The 19,656-nt window shown below is 36.6% G+C and overlaps 1 protein-coding gene across 1 annotated transcript; it reads left to right on the top strand.

Moving 5' to 3' along the window:
- Positions 1-1,202: 1,202 nt before the first annotated feature.
- vsig8b (V-set and immunoglobulin domain containing 8b) lies at positions 1,203-9,310 on the top strand. Its single transcript, XM_027029159.2, has 8 exons — positions 1,203-1,284; positions 2,507-2,608; positions 5,165-5,325; positions 6,527-6,728; positions 7,034-7,186; positions 7,414-7,536; positions 7,857-7,995; positions 8,890-9,310. The coding sequence occupies exons 2-8, from the start codon at positions 2,533-2,535 to the stop codon at positions 9,122-9,124; spliced, it is 1,089 nt and encodes a 362-aa protein (XP_026884960.2). The 5' UTR covers positions 1,203-1,284; positions 2,507-2,532; the 3' UTR covers positions 9,125-9,310.
- Positions 9,311-19,656: the final 10,346 nt, after the last annotated feature.

Below are 19,656 nucleotides of genomic sequence, written 5' to 3'. Positions count from 1 at the left end.
TATGTCCATTTTATATCTAGTGTGCTAGTCTGTCGTAACCCATTTTGTTTTCCTCTACTTCGTCAACAAAATTTTTGTTTTTGCATCATTAGTAAAGTTAGACTTAATCCTGTTTGGCCAACAGTAATTAGTGCTGGTTATCAAACCTTAGATATTTACAAAGCTATGTCTAGGATATGTATTCACTTTGACACCTGCGAAGTCAAGGTACCGTCCATCCCAGCTCTACACTCTCGGTGAAGCTCAGGCTCACCAGTCCTGGAAAACCTTTGGTGCAGGATTGTCGACAGCATAGAGAAGATTGGGGATCAGGTGTTATTTTCACCCAAACATGGCCACACCTAAACTTCAATGACCCCCTTGTGCTGACGGACCGGCCAACAGAGAATTTTCCCTTGAAATTGACATAAGAGCTATATTTCCATTTATATGCTCTCTCGGGGTGTCTATAGCAAGTTGCATTTCAAGTTCAAGTTCGGTTTATTCGTCACATACATACAGAGATAATTCTGTCCAGGTTAATATTTCCTCCCCTCATTAGTCTATATAATGATAGGAATAGGAATCTCCTCCCCTTCAGGCAAGCCTCCAGTAGTGATGCTAATCACTAGCTCCGTTTGATTTTTGGGATTGGATAGTTTAGCTGAGTTAGCACTATAGCTAAACAGTTCTCTGCTTGTGCAAAAGCTCTCCCCTCTAATCCTCTAATCAGTTATTTGCTATGTTGTTTGATTATTTGGGAATACAAGAATATGTAGCAGTTCAAAGTACAACTTCCACAACAAAACCAGCTATCATATGGAGATCTAGAAAACACTAATCTATCAACAAACTGTATTGTATAAATATTACATTTCACCTGGTTATACTCATGAATGGCATGTAATAATGAAGAACTGTTTTTTGTTATTATTCAACACATATTCTAGTTCATCTATTATAAAACATTAGAAATGTTTTAAAATAGTTACTGGCAAAGTAAACTTTTTTCCTTGATTTGAACAAAATGATCTAATTGAATTAATCAAGAGGTTTGGTTATGTAAGAAAGGGAAAGAAATAAGAAAAAACATTTGCTGCAAATTATTTTGACTTTAAAGTGCAAATTATTTAGCTTGCTTAATACATCACACAGTGATTGCAGAGAGAGGGTGGGGCTAGAGAAGGAACACCTTTCTGTTTGTTTCAGGTAAACAAGAAGGACGAGGAGATCTGAGGGAAAGCCAGTAATCAAACTTGTCACAGAGTTCTTTTGGATTACGTAGGTTCTGATCTCTGTATAAAGGTAAATATTTCATTTAACTTTCTTCTGTATTTTTCTGCAATAATTGGAATAAAAGAGAGCTGGACTAGCTGTTAATACCTGAAGCGAGTTTGGACTTTGTACTTTTATCCATTCATAAAGTAATGTATTCATAGTCATGCACCCTTAAATCTCTGCTCAGTCTCTGTCAGGTGTATTCTTTCACTCTATTTCTCACTCTTTTTGCTTAAAGATCCAGAAATATTAGCAACTTGAAAACAAAACCTGGATGAAATAAAAAAAAATTTGTGAATTAGCACAGGCTTTAGCAAATGGCTTCTTTGTTCGACACCTGCTATTTGTTTTTCTGTGATTCCCACTTTCTTCCTAAAGAAAGCAGTTTTTTAAATGCAGTACTCCTCGTAGCCTCCTTTAGCCTAGATAATAGCATTCTGTTATTTTCTTGCAATATTTGATATTTGGCGTGGTGAACAAATATGATCTATAATAAAGGAACTAAAACATATAGAAGGCCTTTTGGTCCTTTGCCTGTTTGAAAAGGGATTCAAAATGGATTCTATGGTCAGTGAAACATACATATATAATTCTGGAAGACCCAGCTATGTTTTGTTCTAAAATGTTCTAGAACTTGATGGAGTTCATAATGTTATGTATCCTAATAAGGTTCTCAGGGAACCAAACAGAAAAGTCAAAGGGAGCAATAAAGTTCTGCAATAGCTTATATATGCATTACTTTACTTCATAGTGCAGATTAGAATCTTTTTACCTTATCATTCCTCCTTGTGCCAAACATGGCTCTGATGTTTGTAAGCAAAATGTTCTGTTCTGTATAATAGCATGAGCCTTGATCAGACTAGCAACTTTGCTCTTGTCTCAGTTTATTTTTCATGTTTATGTAAGAGTTTTATGTGTTATCTCATATTTACACACTAGTTTAATAGGAAGTCCTAGGCCATTGTTAAGGTGTCCTAAAGACCCTGAATATGTAACTAACTAACCAAATGCATAAATAATAAGCACTGGATAAGAGCATCTGCTAAATACCTTAAATGTAACTGTAAATGTACTAAATAAACAGTACAATTCAATATGCCTAATTATATGTATTTACTCATGATGTTTAATGACAGAGGCATATAAATCATTTTGCCTTCTCCTATACAGTAGGTTAACTTAAAATCTATATGCAATAGGAAGTGGTATAAATCTCTAATATTGTGATGTTCCCTTTGTTCCATGCAAGCTTTTCTCTGACAGTGACGTTTGACCATGGTAAAGCATTGTAATGATTTCAGAGTTTCCTTGGCTGTGCTATATGCTACAACAATTTATTTAAACTATGCAGGTAAGTACTATTTCTTTATTTTCTCTCAAAGGTCAGCATTTGCTAAACATCAATATTTCAGCTTTTGTGTCATCAGATGAAGTTCCTTTACGAAAATGAGTGTAACTGTAATATGTAAAATTAGATCTGATCATCATGAATCTGCATTGGCTACATCACCATTGTAAGCCAGACTGAATAAATGGCATGGATTTTTTTAAAAATCCAATATCCAATGTTGGGCAGTAGCACTGCCACTAGTTTAAAGACATTTCTCAGTACTGTAGTGATAATATTGCTGTTTTCATTACCAAATAGCTTTTCAGTAGTGAAGTTCTTTTATTTGTCAAGCAGTGTAGTGGCATCTACACAAATTACATTTCCAGAACATTTCTGAAGCTCAAGCACAGCAAAGTTTTCTACTGCTGTCTGAAATAAAACTGAGGATCTTGTTTAGGACACACACAAACACACAAACTACAGAAGCACTTCTGTATGACAGTGACATTGCGTGCTAAGCCTCAGGCTGATGCCTATGACAGGGGGATACTGACACACACTCCTAAGTTTAGCTGCTTAAAAGATGGCAGAGGGAAGGTGTAATGCTAAGGATGGAAAGGAACTGACTGAGAAGGTGTCACCGTGGCAATATCTTAAAAAAATACATGATTTTAACTGCTTACTGTGAATCCCATGAAAAACCTGCTCACAACTCCAAGACATCTAACACTAGTTTAATAACACACAATCAGATGATTACTGAATAAGTTAAAACAACCATTGTCGAGTGAAGTCAAGACAAATATATTTATATAGCGCTTTTTACAACAGATGTTGTCACAAAGCAGCTTTACAAATGTTTGTGTCCAAACACCCAATGACCAAGCCAAGGATGGCAGTGGCAAGGAAAATCTCCCTAGAGCATGAGGAGGAAACCTTGAGAGGAACCAAGACTCAGAGAGGAGGTCATCCTCGTCTGGCTGACAATGGTCACCACAATAGTAACAATATAGACAATAAGGAGCAGGATAAATAGTGAAAGAGAAAAATAACTAAATAATATTAAAATGAAAAAATAAGCACTTGATGTCTAGTCTGGTTTTCTAGAAGTCCTAGTCTGGTCCTGATAATGTGCGCATGTACGAAACCCATCCTGCATGAGAATGTCCATCATGGGCAATGGACAAGAATTTGGCTGGGGTGGAGGTGTGGTGACCTACAGCAGGGGCATCAGGGGGTGGTGGGAGTAGCCATGGCAGCTGAGATGGGTTGAGGCTCAGTAACATCATGTCAGGGGTAGGTGTACCTCGGCAGAAGAAGAGAATAGATTATTAGGCATGTCCAGGTACGAGGGTGTGTAAATTAGGAAACTATAATGTGTTAACCAAATTAATCAACAGCAATTTGTTAACAGCTAAATGCTAGCTAGCTATTCTAGTTTTGTTTTCACCTCTGTAGGCAAAATTGGTTTTGTAGCAGTTGGTTGCTGTTTAATAAACAATTTAACAATATTTTTACCTGCATATTGTTTTGACTGACATTTACATTGATCACTGAAATAACATTGGCTTGGCATAAAGTTGGTTGAATTTTTAAAATAAATAAAGTTGCTTCTCATGTAGCAAACTACTTTTGACATGTTGGTGTGATGTGGCTTGCTATATTTCTCTGGGGTGGCTTCACTGTAGGCTTCATTTAAGGTAGCTTAGCTCACTACACTTTCCAAGTAGCTTGCCCAACGCTGCCAATATGTTAATCCACTGTGTGCACATTATAGTATATGGTTGTAGAAGAGTTATTAATTTGCATTGAATTATACAATGTTGGAGTTATAGGCCTTATTAAGCCACACGGTCTTGTTATGTGTGAAGTGCTACTTCTTACTGTAGAGTGTGTTTTCCATGTGTGTGTGTGTGTGTGTGTGTGTGTGTGTGTGTGTGTGTGTGTGTGTGTGTGTCTGTGTGTCTGTGTGTCTGTGTACTTATTAGCTAGAAGAAATGTAACATGACAACAGCAGTTATCCATTTTTGGATATCATTTAATTTTTGTTGTCATCTACATGTCCATTCACTCTATAAAGTATGTGGATATATATATATATATATATATATATATATATATATTTATATATAGATATAGATAGATAGATAGATAGATAGATAGATAGATAGATAGATAGATAGATAGATAGATAGATAGATAGATAGATAGATAGATAGATAAAGTATTAAGTATTCTTTTATAGGCGGTCCATTTATACTAATATAAACTAAAAGTATGAAATGTACATATGAACATAATTTATGTACACATACGTAACATTTAAACTGTGGCTTTTGTCAGTGCCAATTTATCTTATTTATATAGAATTGTACATTTTAATTATTAAGTGATTTTTTAACTAATTTGAAAATAAACTTTCTCTCTGTTTTCTAGTTTTCTCTCTCTAATGTAAAAATAACTATCAGTGATATTTGAATGATATTCGATTTTTGTTTGGAGAAAGAGATTAATGAGATGTGTCAATTTAAAGCAAACCATAACTCCATAACTTCTTTTCACCCCCTAAACATTCAGAAAGCATACAGGTGATATCCACGGGGCCCCAGACCATCAAGAAAGCCCAGGGAGAGAATGTAACACTGGGTTGTACATATGTTCAGAGCCCATCAGACACTGGACAGCTGGATGTTGAGTGGTCCAATGTCAGTCCAGACATGACCCAGAAAGACAGACTGGTGAGAATACAAGGAGCTAGGGCATACAGTGAGAAATTAATAGCCTGTGATCAGTACTTCAGTGTTCAAACAGTGCTCACACCTTTGCATGAAGGGCATGGCTTTGTGGCATGCACCTTAAATGCATTGTCTCGTGTTGGTTCACAGGTTTACAAGAGCCCTGCCACTTCAGAACTCCACCCCAGTAAATTGCCACTTCTCTGATGAATACAGTGCATAGTTAGTCAGGTTGGACAACATATGACGTGTCAGCTTTTTGTCAGCTATTCAACACATCAAAGTTTATAGCAGGAGACCAGTTCATAAAACACTAATTGCTTTCTCAGTGCCAACACATCAACTTCATGTTATGAAATAATTTTATGAAATAATTTTACATAAACAATCTGTGTAACTGTTGCTTTTAATTATTTACTTCTTTAATTCTTTATACAATAGCATATTAGAGACAACATGACAACAGATTGACGTGACTGTTATAGATCTTATGACTTGAAACTCGATAAACTCTGCTATTTTTGTAGTTTTGTTTTGGAACAGTGCTATACATATGTATATACATGTATATACATCAGTGCTATGATATACATATATATACATCAGTGCTATGATGTATATTAATACATATTAATGTATGTATGCTCTATATTGCGATATGATGGATTTATAATTGTATTTAGTATCTTGCTTTTGTTCAAATAGTGACAACACTACACAAGTCAATCTTCATAGAAAGACTGTAAAGTAAGGAGTTAAGTTAGTTGTACTGAAAAAGTGATTATATAAGAAATTGTAAAAGTTTGTAGCTTTTTTAAAACTGTAAAGATATTTATGTTTCTATAAAAACATTGCATTTTGCTTACCTAGTACATATTTGTACTGGACTTTTATACTTGATCACACATGGATTTTACATCCAATTATTTCTAAATTCAGCCACAGTTACATATGTTTTGACAAATGTGTTTATATTTTTACTGTTGCTAAGTAACTGAAGAAAATGTAAGTAAATGAGAAAAACTAGTTTTCTCAGGTACTTTATGTTACATGTACAGTAAGAATTTTAAACATTCCTCCAGCTGTGGGTGTTTAGGGACTATGTCATGTATGCTGGGTGGATAAACCTGTTTTTCAGATAAGACTGGTCTCTGTGTTAACGCCCCAAATCTGCGCTGAATCTCTTTTCCTGCCTATCTCTAAGATCTTATCCTACTCTGGAGGGACGGTGTACAAACTGGGTGACCCAGGCCTGATGAGTCGGCTGAAATGTGTGGGTGACCCCGGCCAAGGAGATGCTAGCATCTTTATCTCCCCACTGCAAGCCTCAGATACAGCCACCTATGAGTGCAAAGTGAAGAAGCCACCTGGAATTGACTCACGGAAGGTCACTTTAGTTGTGCTTGGTAAAGATCAAGACATGCGTGTTTCTCACAGTTCTTTCTAGTTTCTGTTTTACCGGTTCTCCTCCTCTCCACCCATTCATGAGTCATTGACCTCCCTATTATTTAGTTATTCACTGTGGGGGAGCAATGGGTGGAGGATACACTCCCTATAAATCCTTATACAAATTTTGTTACAATCATAATTCAACCAGTCCAGTCTTGGTCAGATGGTTTATAAAAAAAATGGTTTATGATGGAAGTCAGTAACAGAAACCAGTGATCTCTTTCACCATTTCACCCAAACATTTACTCTTTTTACCCTTCAGTGCGACCCTCTGTGCCTAAATGCTGGGTGGACAATGGTGAGGAAATAGGAAGCACCATCATACTACGCTGCAAATCCTCTGAGGGCACCAGTCCTCTAAAGTACAACTGGATCAGAGAGAGTGGTGGGAGTTTGCCACCCACAGCAACCCAAAGTAAGCTAGTATAGGAAAAGAAGTCAACAAAGTTCAACTTTCTCTGACAGACATGAAATCTGTACGCTGTTTCATTTGAAAAAAACAGATTCTGATCATAGCAACATGTATGCTGTAAACTGAAAATGCAGCAAGCACTGAGTATTTTAAAATATACTTTCTTTCTACCTTATCTAAAGTAAAGTTTATTAATTTGGTCATTGTCTGGTTGATTTCTGTGTTTGAAGATCCTCAGACTGGGGAACTATTGATCCAAAACCACTCACAGAGCTACACAGGCAGCTACCTGTGTGAGGTCACCAATGAAGTAGGCAAGGAGCAGTGCAAATATTCTTTGAGAGCATACAGCTGTAAGTCTGGGTGTGGCATGAGAGTAAAGACATTTCTTGCAGCTTGAGTGTGTGCTGTGTGTATATGTAAACATACACAGTATATATGTGACAAAGGCTGACATTTGAAGCTAATCAAAAACACCTAATAATATACAAGGTATTTGCTATATTACAAGATTTTGTGTGCAAATTGCTTTCCTCTTACCCTTTTGTTACTGAAAAACAATATGGTAGAAAAGTATGTTCTGACTAAGACACCATACTTTTAATAATAATACATAGTTTTAATTTTTTTGACAACCTCCTTTTTAATATAAAATTGGTATTTTGTTTTCTAGCAGCCAATAAGGCAGGAGTAATTGCAGGTGCTGTGATAGGTGCTCTGTTGCTGCTCCTCCTTCTCCTATTGCTGATCTGGCTTCTCATTTGCTGTTGTCAGAAGCGTCGAAAGGAAAAGGACACTGCCAATGAGATTAGGTGAGATTTTTCTTCTTTTCATCCAATAAAGTATCAATTAAATCTATTAGAAAGACAATAGGATGAAAGAAAGGACAAAAGGGTTAAACACACATACTATTAGTATGAAATGGAGACAGTTTATTATGGAAAAATATGGAGGCCATGTATTAGCATGGAGAAATTTTAGTGAAATCTTTGAGGGTTTAAGTTTCTAGTCTCTAGAGAAGGAAGGAAAGAAGAAAGAAAGGATGAAAGATAGGATAAAAGGGTTAGAGAGATCATTGCCATAAGTATGAATTACAGTTTGGTCATTGGGGTCAGGAGCTGATGCTTTATACAAAGTTTGATGAACATTGCTGTAAATGTTGGTATCAAAATCAGAGGGTTCCTACTGCAATGTGGAAGGGTGAAAGAAAGGGTTAGATAGATGAATGTTACAAGTATAAAATGCACTTTGATGTTTGGGGTCACTTATTGAGGCTTTATGCTTAGTCTGGTTGTTGTAGCTTGGAAATTCAAGACTACATAATCATGTGTTGACTGAATAAAATATATATGCTTCTATTTGCTCAGTTGATTCACTGGAGGGAAAGAAAATGTTTATATTTGAAGCCTACTTACTTTCACCATTTCAGTGGATGCATTTTTTTTTTTTCCATCAAGTGTACCTTGAGTTGGTGCCCAGATAAGTGTTCTGAATAACCTGCATTTAGGAAGGGCAAAAGCACCTTACACATTATGTACCTAACCTGGCACCATATACAGGCCAGATATAGTCTGTCTGTGTTTACAGTAAGTTTTTTATTTACCTATTTCATCCAAAATCCACCTCACATCAATAAAATGAAATTAGTGATTTAAAATGAAAAATGTTATTAGTAATTTATCATTCCCTATATTATCATCTTATAGGGAAGATGCTGCAGCACCAGAGAGCCGGTACTCCAGTTTCCGCTCCATGATGGGCTACCACCCTCATCAGGGGTTGGCCTATAGCTCAGTGAGGAATGCCCAACCCTACAGGGCTGAGTCTAACCGCAGCAGTAGCTATACCAATCACAGCAAAGGACCTCCTCAAGGAAGCTCCTCTGCCAATAACTATAAGCCCCCACAAAGATACAGCAGCAAACATGGATACCCTGTATAAGTTCTGTGACCTTGGAAAGACAGCCTGAATAAAAATTCCTCTAGAATGGGACAGATTACAATGCATAAACATTACAGGTTGGCTTTCCAAAAAAATTGACTAAGCCTAAGCTAATATAGACTAAGCCTACACAAAGAAACAAGCTGTAAGAGTAAAGGTTTCATCTGTTCTTTACAGAAAATAAGATATACACCACTGATTTATTTTACATGTGTATGTTGGTGGGGAGGGTGAGTGAGAGAGAGAAAGACAGGCAGTTAAGAATATATCTATATGTAAATGATTGCATAATCTTTGTACATTTGGAAGCAGTATGAAATGGGGAAAAAAATGTACAATGGCTATGCTAGAAGTTGTAAATATTTGGAAACCTACATACTTTTTCCACCCTTCTTTTCCAAACAATACATTTATTTATATATTATTAGCAATTGATCCAAAAGAAATAGTGGAAATAATTATTCTTCAGAGAGCTTTTAAAAGGCAAGATGTAAAAGTAAATGTTAAAACAGTTCAGGTTTTGACAAAGTGAAGAAAAAAAGTCTTAAATTAGCCAAACAGCAACTTATTACCAGTTATTATTATTTATTTAAAAATCTATTTAAAATCTGCTCAAAGTTCAAAATGTGCAAAATCTTCCCTGTTTTGATAGTTTGAGTGAGTCCAAACTTTACAATTTCTTTTACTAACTTTATTAAGTAATTTCATAAATACTACTGATTAGCATGCTAATTTGATGCAATTTGCTAACATAGTGCTTTACATGATATAAAAAGATATTTATGATCTAAGAAATATCAGTCCCATTGAATATTTAGGATAAGAAATTCAATTTAATCAGTGCAATGAATTGTGTGACACAGCATTACACAAATTACTTCATCACTTTGCTTTCTTCTTCCCTTTTAAACCTAAATGGCATTGTCAAATGCACTTTTCAAACTTGTCATTGGCCTTTCACTTAATCATTGCAATGAGGGTCTATAAACAAACTGGCAATCTTTCTTGTAACCTATGAAAGTGCTGACTATAACATGTACTAGGACTGCCACATATCAGTCAGCCTTCAAGAGAAGGCGTCATCAATTCTTATAGATCCATCTCATTACATAGGCAATCCTGTCTTTTGATATAACACTTTTTTGGCTACCCTGAAAGACTAAGGAACTCTATTTAGTGTGCCCTGTAGATCACAGAGCATTGTGCTAAAACCAAGGTTGCATATTCATTTGTCAGGGAACAAATATAGTAAAAAAATATAGACCAAGTGTAGCTATCACATCTCTGTGTTGTCCTGAATGTCTGTACATAGTTTATATATTATAATAATAATGTGATAATCTTGTATTGTAAAGTATTACATATATTGTGTATATATAAAATGTTATCACTGAAGGCAACAATGTATTTTTATTATTATTGTTATTATTCAAAGCAAAACATCTCATGAACCTGGCTTGTAACTCATATTCACTCTCAACACAATTCACCGCAAGGGGTGCTGTTAACACTTAAATAGTGTTGCACTTAATACTCCACATCAGTGACGCTATGTGACACCCTTGTTTTTGTAATGTGCAGACCCTAAACAATATTCTTAAAATGAAAATAAATCAGTTATTGATCATTATTTAGCTAATGAAAGAGGTAGATGGAAGAATAAACCACAGAGTGAGAGAGTTTGTAAATATTTTTTAATTAATTATGAAATCCCATCTGACGGAAGACAAGAAGCATTTTTATTTTTTCTGTACCAAGATTTATGGAATAAATATTTAAATGATCTCTCTCTAACACACCTTTTTTATATATGCTGTGTTTATATTTTCACGTGTTATATTTAACTGTTAAATGTGACTTTATAGTTGTATAGTGAACATGAAGCAAATACCTTTGGTTACATACTTGGTATACACAAATGTATGCAGAACTATGTGCCAACTGGCCTACTGATTGATTGAAATACTGATTGATATATGGCACACTCATTGGCCACTTTATTATGTACATCTATTCAACTGCTTATTATTTCAGAAACTGCTGCTCTACTGGGATTTTCATGCAAACTATCTCTAGGGTTTACAGAGAATTGTTTGATAAAGAGAAAATATCCAGTGAGCAGCTGATCTCTGGGCAATAAATGCCTTCTTGATGCCAGAGGTCAGAGAAGAATGGCCAGACTTGTTAAAGTTAACAGACATGAAACACTAACTTAAATCATTACAACCAACATATGCAGATGAGCATCTCTGAATGCATAACATTTTGAACCTTGAAGCAGATGTGCAGGGAAGCAGGAAAGACCTCAAAGGGTGCCCATCCTTTCAGCTAAGAACAGGTAACTGAGACTACAATTCAAATGGTTTAAGCAAAACTGGATAATAGAAGATAGGGAAAATGTTGCCGGAGTCTGATTTCTGGTTGGTAGGGTCAGAATAGACCTCTATCACACTTCCTGTTTCCTGTTTTTAGGAACTGAGAGGAGCAGTGTGTCCACACTTCTGGTTTTGATTAGCAATGGCTCAATCATATTGTTAGTGTTATTGTGACGTACCTGGCTGCTCTACCTCAAAACATAGACGCCCATATCTGAGTTTTCATGATTTCATGAAAGACCAAGAATTGTGGAGCACATGGGTGAGGTTAATGCAAAGGGATGAAGGTCCATTTATATAGCAAGGTGGCAATGTTTACATTTCAAAAAGTGGTAGGAAAAGACTGAAAACTGGTTCTGTATCATGCTTTTTTTCCTGGAATAACTGGGAGAAAGACCAGTAGTCTCAGGGGTCTGCTTATGACTGGGCTAGTCAACGTTCGAATAGGGAGTACTGCTATGCAAGCTAGCAAAGTTTCTGCTGGGGGGAGGAATCCAAGGAGGTCCAGCTCGTAGATGACGACAACTATGTATGTCATCCTTCTTATGCTAAGTACATGATATCTAAGTGTAGGTACCATGCGTCCATAGATAAGGCGTCGCTCTTCCGAGTACTGCCCCAAGTACAGGACACATGTACATCACCAGGTTGACCTCTTTAAAATAAATAATTGAATCAACCATTGAGGTGAACTACCCAGCTAGAAAATGAAATTAGCCAGACGGAATAATGTGATCCAACAGAACTTTCATCATAAAGCACACTAAAGAATTCAACCCACAAATCTACATGGAATACTGTGCGGGCTGTGAACAAAGGAAGAAAGACACTAAGTAACCATACATGTGGCAGAACTATGTTAAAGCAGTGCAGCTGAGATCCATGAATGTACATGCTTTTGGTCCATTGTGTTAAATGTAGAGATTTCTTACAACACGGTAGATTCAAATTAAGGGAATTGATTGTTTTTATCTCTCTCCCTCTATGACTCCACTAAAGTTGTATCAGATAAGCTGCACAAAGTCTTGCAAATTCCTGGTTGTAGCATAATGTCTCTAGCTGACAAGAGTGCTGGGTCAGGAAATAGTCCTAAAAAATTAAAAAATGTCATTACTACCACCTTACTGCTAAATAGAAGTAGGCAATATGGCAAAAATATTTAACCATGATATTTAAAGACATTTTCAAAATACACAATATCTATCTCAAAATTTTCAAACAGACAAAATGTAGAGCCAAATTTTAGTAGAACTGCTGCAGAAATGAGGCTAAGATACACATACAGGCTTTCAGATATTCATACATAATTAAAAGATCATGCTACTGTCATATATCACTAAACACAAACAATTGATCTTATATTATTAAACAGTAGTAATACACTAATTCTTGGATGATTCACATGAACCTTTATGGCAAACAAGCATAAATATGGACTGCAATAACATGCAAAACACCGATTCTCCATGATCACATTTTTCACATTTTGCCAATCCTGGTAATAACTGAGAACCAGTGAAACACAGCAGGTTTTGCAGGTTTAGCAGGTTATGAACTGACTCATGCCTTGTCTAGGGCCAATAAATCTCTCTCTTCCCTTGTACCTTTGCCAATAGCAAAACAATCATTATTTACTATTTGAAAACCATAAACTGCATTTAATAATATGCATCTGTTTGTTTTTGTGCACAAACTATCTAAGAAAGTTCCTAATGAATTTAAAGCATTTTAGTTATGTATGTATTTGATCTAGGAACAGTTGATATCATTTTAGATATGCTGCCTCACTTTAGGAATCCAAATTGTCAATCTTTGCAAAGTACAAAAACAATGTAAAAGGGATTGACATTAAAAAGAATGACAGAAAAATGTCTTGTGGTAATTGTGTAATAATATGCAATTCATTTATTTTTCATTTATTTTTTGGTGAAAAGTTAAATCACCACAATTAAAAATTGTGTTGGATCAACATAATTCTAACAGCAGCTGTCATGACTCAAAAAGACAAATGTAAAATGTTGCCTCTGTTGCCTTTTTTTTTTGTTGGGCAAATGTTTTGGGTCATTGTATGGTTTTGCAGGGTGTCATTAGTACCAAACAAACCACAAAGTCACATGTCTTGTTAGGGGTGACATGAGTCCATTCAGGCACTGAAACTTGGTCTGGCCTATGCTTCTATCTTGATCCTGACATTGTCATTGCCTGCATATTAATGATATAGATAGATTTCTATTCACATAAATTGCCTACTGAAAGAGCAGTAAGAGGAATGTTGGTCTATCCAGGATATTGAAGTAATAAAATGATATTGTAAGCAGAAAAATAGGGATGGTCCAGAATAAACTGGCTTCATGCAGGAAAGGCCTCTGTAGGCTTCAGCGTAAATCCTCTTTGACAGGCCTCTAGGGGCCTCAGTCGAGGGGGGAGCCTGGGTTCAAGGATGGGACATCCCAGTCTAGCACCAGAAGAAACAATGTGGGCAGCCGGTGATATAGAATATGATTGCCTTTCAAAAAATAGAAGTAGTCCAGGATGAACCTAATGTTACCAAGAACTGGTTGGTGTAAGTATTGAATATCAATTTACACACATTGAATAATGTATGGTTTGGAGAACAATACTGGAACTTGGCCAAGTTTTTATGAAAAAATAAAAATGGTTATGAAGAAAATAAAAGGTGTGCCCACCTGAGACTGTTAGACATTCTCCAGACAATGTCTCATTTGTAACACTGATTTCAGAATAAAGACGGGACCAGCTCTGCTCTTCAATTAATTCCAGAGGTTGCATCTTTATTTCTATTTAGTGTGTATTGAGTAAACAGTCTTGAATTTAGGAAGATCTAGGAATGACAATATAAGAAATAAAAGATTCATAGTAAGATTCACATAGGTAAACTGGACAAGCCATGTTTAATTAAAATGATAAGATCCTTTTTTAAAGATTTATACCCAGGAAAACATGAGTGCTAAGTAAGCTGAATGACATACTTTTTGAATAGACCAATGTACAACAGCAAAAAGTAATTGCCCTATGTTATGTTACTCCTCTGTCTCTTTTAACAAAAACAAACTTAAAGTAGTAAATATACAAAATGCCGATGCATATAAAACTAAGGATGAGTCCGCAATGTGAAAGCATTTTTGAAGCATTTTTAAGAACATACTGGACATGTAGCATTAGGATTACTAAGATACATTGATGACATTTTTGGTCATCAATGTATCTCAGAAATGCTAATGACTCCAAGTGTTCTTGACTTCTCCAAGTCAAGTTCCACACAGCTATGGAATATAGCACATCCTGGCATGAGGATACCTTTTTTTAAAGGTTCAGCTAAGTCAGAAAATTCTGGTTTAAATACCACCATCTATTATAAACCTACAGAGTGTAATTATATTTTACAGTACAACTCTTCACATTGCATGGCATGTGACCTGCAAAAACACCTTCCCTTGCTATTAAAAAAGACACCCTCCAGAAAAGAATGGAAATGTGTATATATTTTCATAACTGTGAATTTCCTAAGAAAGTTGGATGACTTTGTGTTTTACAAATTCAGACAATAGATGCAATGATTAATAAACAATCTATTCATAAGTCAATTATTCCTTAACTACTCTCTTATCCAGTTGTTTGTATTAAGAAACATGATCCATTCCACTGGGGTTGGACAATTTCTCCTCTTGCTCAAAATTTTCAGGCTTTGAAGAATCAGTCACATGATACTGAGGTTGCTAGAACTGAGATATGTTTTTATTAAATGGAATAAATATGGAAAGATGGCAGAGTCATCTGGCACAGTAGTCCATAGGGTCCTCTCCTCTGGGCAGATATGGAGATGAGAGATACCACTGAACCTCAACAGTGGCATCAGTAGTGCCATTCTGCTTCTGGGCTGTTTCACCCACTCACTGTAAAATAAATCCGTAGGGATTTGATTCAGCTTGATGTTTTGATTCAGCTGACTGGCCAGACCTGTTATAGCTGCTGATGTTAATGGCTGACAATGACTGCTTTAGGTGTTGAACAAATGATAGCACAGCACTCCAGTGTTAAATTCTTGACTGATTTGTTTACATCAAAAACCCAGAACCTTGAATCTATGATCCAGTAAAGTTGCCATTGCAAGGACCCTCACAGATTCCACTCAACATCGTACCCTCAAGTTATTCTGAAGGTTATGGCACAACTGTAAAGCTGTTGGATTTGTTAACTTTTGTATTTTCCCATGGACCTTGTGAAGTAGCATCCAAACTACGGGAATAATTTTAGAAGTGGAAATTCTTCTGACAATTGAAACAGTGTCTTGATTAAAATGGACAAGAACTTGACACTGACTGACTATAATTCATTCATGATGGCCACTATTTACGAGGTGTTACACTGGTGCTGAGGGAGGCCAATGCTGCTGCTACTGAGCCACGCTGCTCAAGCAAACACTACATCAGAAAGGTGCTATTCAATCTGGCCCAAAGTGTTTGAAGTGTTTGTTTTTGAGAGCTTCTTTTTCTGCAGTGGTGCTAGACCTAAACCGGCAAAGTTTTGAGTTTGTTCTCTGGCCTTTTTCTAGATTCATTGTGAGCAAAACAAGGCACATGTACCTGTAAAAGATGTGCTCAGGTAACAATATATTAGCAGCAGTGTCTGTAACAAGACATGTGGCTTTGTCCTTTATTCCCCATGAAACCAGAAGTGCAGTCTTGGCCTCTCTTATGTCCTCTGCTGTGTGGGTCTCAGGAAATTTTGAAAAATGAGTTGTCCAGAGCAAGCTCTGGTTGTTGATTTAATGACACAATTCTGTTAGATAGGCACCCATGTTTACTGAGATACATATATTAGATGTCATGCTCATCACTGTTGCTTTCATGACTTCTGTCATTTGCTTTAAGGGCCTTTCTACATGGACGTACATAATATTATGTTTAAGCTTGTGAACAAAATCTCTGAAGCACTCATCTTCCACAACAAAAAATGGTTGTGAGTCCTTTATTATTAAGTTGATCAGAGCCTCATCTAGCTAGTTTTGCCTTCCTGTCAAAAATGATAACATGAATACAATATGTAAAAAATTGCTATGAAATCGAGTGTATTTCACACTAAGCAGGCTAAATATTAATTTTTGTACTGACAATACACAAGTAATATAATGTTTATTGTATATATAGGCTGCTTAAAAAATAAAAAAGTCATAATGTATGTGGAACTTCAGAAGCCACATTGGCCCTGGACTATTAAGAATGCTTTGAACAGAGGTGTCACCACATAGTTTATTATTTCAATAAGCAAGATATTGCTGGCAAATCAAGCACTTTACTTGTTTGTCACCAACAAGTTCAAAGTTATCTCAAACAGCAGACCTTTGTGTTTTTTCGAGATCCTTTCATTTCACAAATACTATAATTTGCAAAATAATAAGCAAATAACAATAAATAAATTGTGTGTTAGTTACATCACTTTCCATCTCTTTTAAAATTTGTGAGGGTGTGGCAATGTTGTCATGTGTCATGTTGACAACAGTCAAAGATGTGTGATTAGAGATAAGATTTCTAACTCTCATTTAGAAGCATTTTGGGTCCAAACATTATGAACTCAGATCAGCAGCTTGCACCTACTTAGGCAGTTATTTGAAACAGTGTGACAATTCATCTTTCTCTGGAACAGTCATGTGACTTTTCATTTTGTTCCAGACTTCGAAGCAATATTTGAAACACTGTGTTTCAAATGAATTGATCCAGTTTCGAATCAACCTTCAACCTTGTTATTTTGGTTTTGTCTGCAACACCTAGCTCTCTCTGACTTTGATTTGTGGTTTGGCAAATAAAGCATGTTCACTCCCTAACTTACTCACCCATTATTCCACAGAATGTGAAGCCAAATGACAGGGGCACAGCTAGTGAGCCAGACATCATGGAAGCACTCAGCTAGCAAGGTGCCACTATGGGATCCTGTGGAAAAATGGCATATATCACAGCAAACTCCTCTCTTACACCTCCAAACCAGTTTTTTGCACAATGAACAGATCTTGTTGTTTGATCTCCTTATTGACTCTCCTGCATATACAATCACCTTAGGTCTTCCCTAACTCGTCAATATCTCAGATATGATCTTTACACATCTTGTAATGCTATCAGCATTGAAAGCCATTTTGTGTGAGTAACACACACTCCTTAACCCCCCATCTCTTAATCCTGAGGATTTCATCACATTCTTTGAAGAGTAGGTTGCAGCAATCCACCAGTCCTTTTCCTCTGTTCCCACTCTTCCAACCAGTGTTCATTCATCCAACTCTCTGGCTTCTTTTTCTCCTCTCTCCTCAGAAAAGAATTCTTCAACTCATGACTTCCAGCAATCAGACTACATGTCTGCTGGATCCCATTCCTTTCACTCTGTTCCAGATGATCACAAGGCATCTGCTTCCTTCCATCTCTGTCTCCATCAACAACCCCCTGTCTTCTAGACATTTACCAAGTATGTTCAAAAACACTAGGGTGGTACCAATCCTCACGAAGGCTACACTCAACAGCTCCAACATAACAAATTACAGACTGGTATCACTTCTCTCTTTCCTCACAAAAGGCTCAAAAGAACAGTTTACAATCAATTATTCCTTTTCGTCACCCAGAACTAACTCCATGATCTCCATCAGTCTGGCTACAATCCGGAACATCAACAGAAATAGCACTCCCTTGTATCACCGTGTGAAGCTGTGCTGAGCCTGGGCATAACTTTGGACAACCAGTTGTCATTCTCAACTCATGTTTAAAATCTGACCTGGTCTTGCAGATTTCTTCTTTGTAACATGCGAAGGATTCTGCCCTTTCTCTTGCAGAAAGCCACCCAGGTACTTTTGCAGTTTCTTGTAATCTCAAAGGTAGACTACTACAACTCACTACTTGCTAGTCTTCATCTAGGTGCCATCAGACCTCTGCATGCCCAGAATACAGCAGCATGACTGGTCTTCAATCTTCTGAAGTTCACACGTTACTCCACTGCTGCACTCCCGTCAATGACTTCCAGTAGCCACCTGCATCAGATTTAAAACCTTGATGCTTGCCTACAAAGCCAAAAATGTACCAGCCCCTCCATACATGACGTCAGTGGTCAAAGCCCAAACCGTACCACGAGTGCTTCCAACCTCAACTATGGTTTGGCTTGAAATACCATGCTTCAAGTCTCATGGAAGACAAGCATCAAGACTGTTCTCTGTCATGACTCCTACATGGTGGAATGAACTTCTGCTTGCTGTCCAGACAGATTAGTCCCTTGTGATCTTCAAATGCAGACTGAAGACCCATCTATTTGTGGAATGTTTAAATGACCACTGATCCTGCTCCTATGTTGACTAACTCTAGTCCTTATTGTAGGGTATTGGTTATTGCACTCAGATAGTTATCTGAGATAGAGCTTATGTATTTGGCATCTCTAGGCATCAGCACTGATCCCTGTATTTCAACAGCATTCTAGCTCATTAGTGTCTTGGACTCTAACCTACTGTACTAAATAGGATGTGTTGTATGAATAAATGACAAAGCACTTTTGCAAATTGCTCTGGATAAGAGTGTCTGCCAAATGCCATAAATGTAAATTAATGTGTTCCCAATTGGTAGAAATTGCATAAAATGTTTTTTAGTGTGTACACTTTATTTTTTTAATAACCAGGCCATTCTGGCTTGAATGTGTAGCGAATATCAAGCCTGGTATCTATCCTACTAGGCAGGCAGCTGCTTTCCTTTCCTATAGCATAAGTCACAAGCTGCATTTCCATCCAAACAATTAGCAAATTTTACATTTACATTTATGACATTTAGCTGACACTTTTATCCAAATCGATTTACAATTATGACTGAGTACAACTTGAGCAATTGAGGGTTATGGACCTTGCTCAGGGGCCCAACAGTGGCAACTTCGCAGGCTTTGAACCAGCAACCTTCCAATTACAAGTCAAGTGCCTTTACCAGTGTTTTTTTATGCACATTTACAATTCGGAAGAAAGAAATGTGGATTAAGTCGTGTTTCCATCCACTATGGTTATGTGAAGAAATTTTAAATGACATATGCTTGATTAGGGGCAGCAATAAAACTGGAGAAATGTAAGTCAGCCTTATGGCTTTATACACTATATTGTCAAAATTATTCAATTACCCATCCAAATCA

This window comes from Electrophorus electricus, chromosome 23 (assembly GCF_013358815.1).
Source record: "Electrophorus electricus isolate fEleEle1 chromosome 23, fEleEle1.pri, whole genome shotgun sequence".
NCBI classification, from domain to species: Eukaryota; Metazoa; Chordata; class Actinopteri; order Gymnotiformes; family Gymnotidae; genus Electrophorus; species Electrophorus electricus.
The sequence above is the reverse complement of the archived record's forward strand: the minus strand, read 5'-3'. Positions and strand labels throughout refer to the sequence as shown.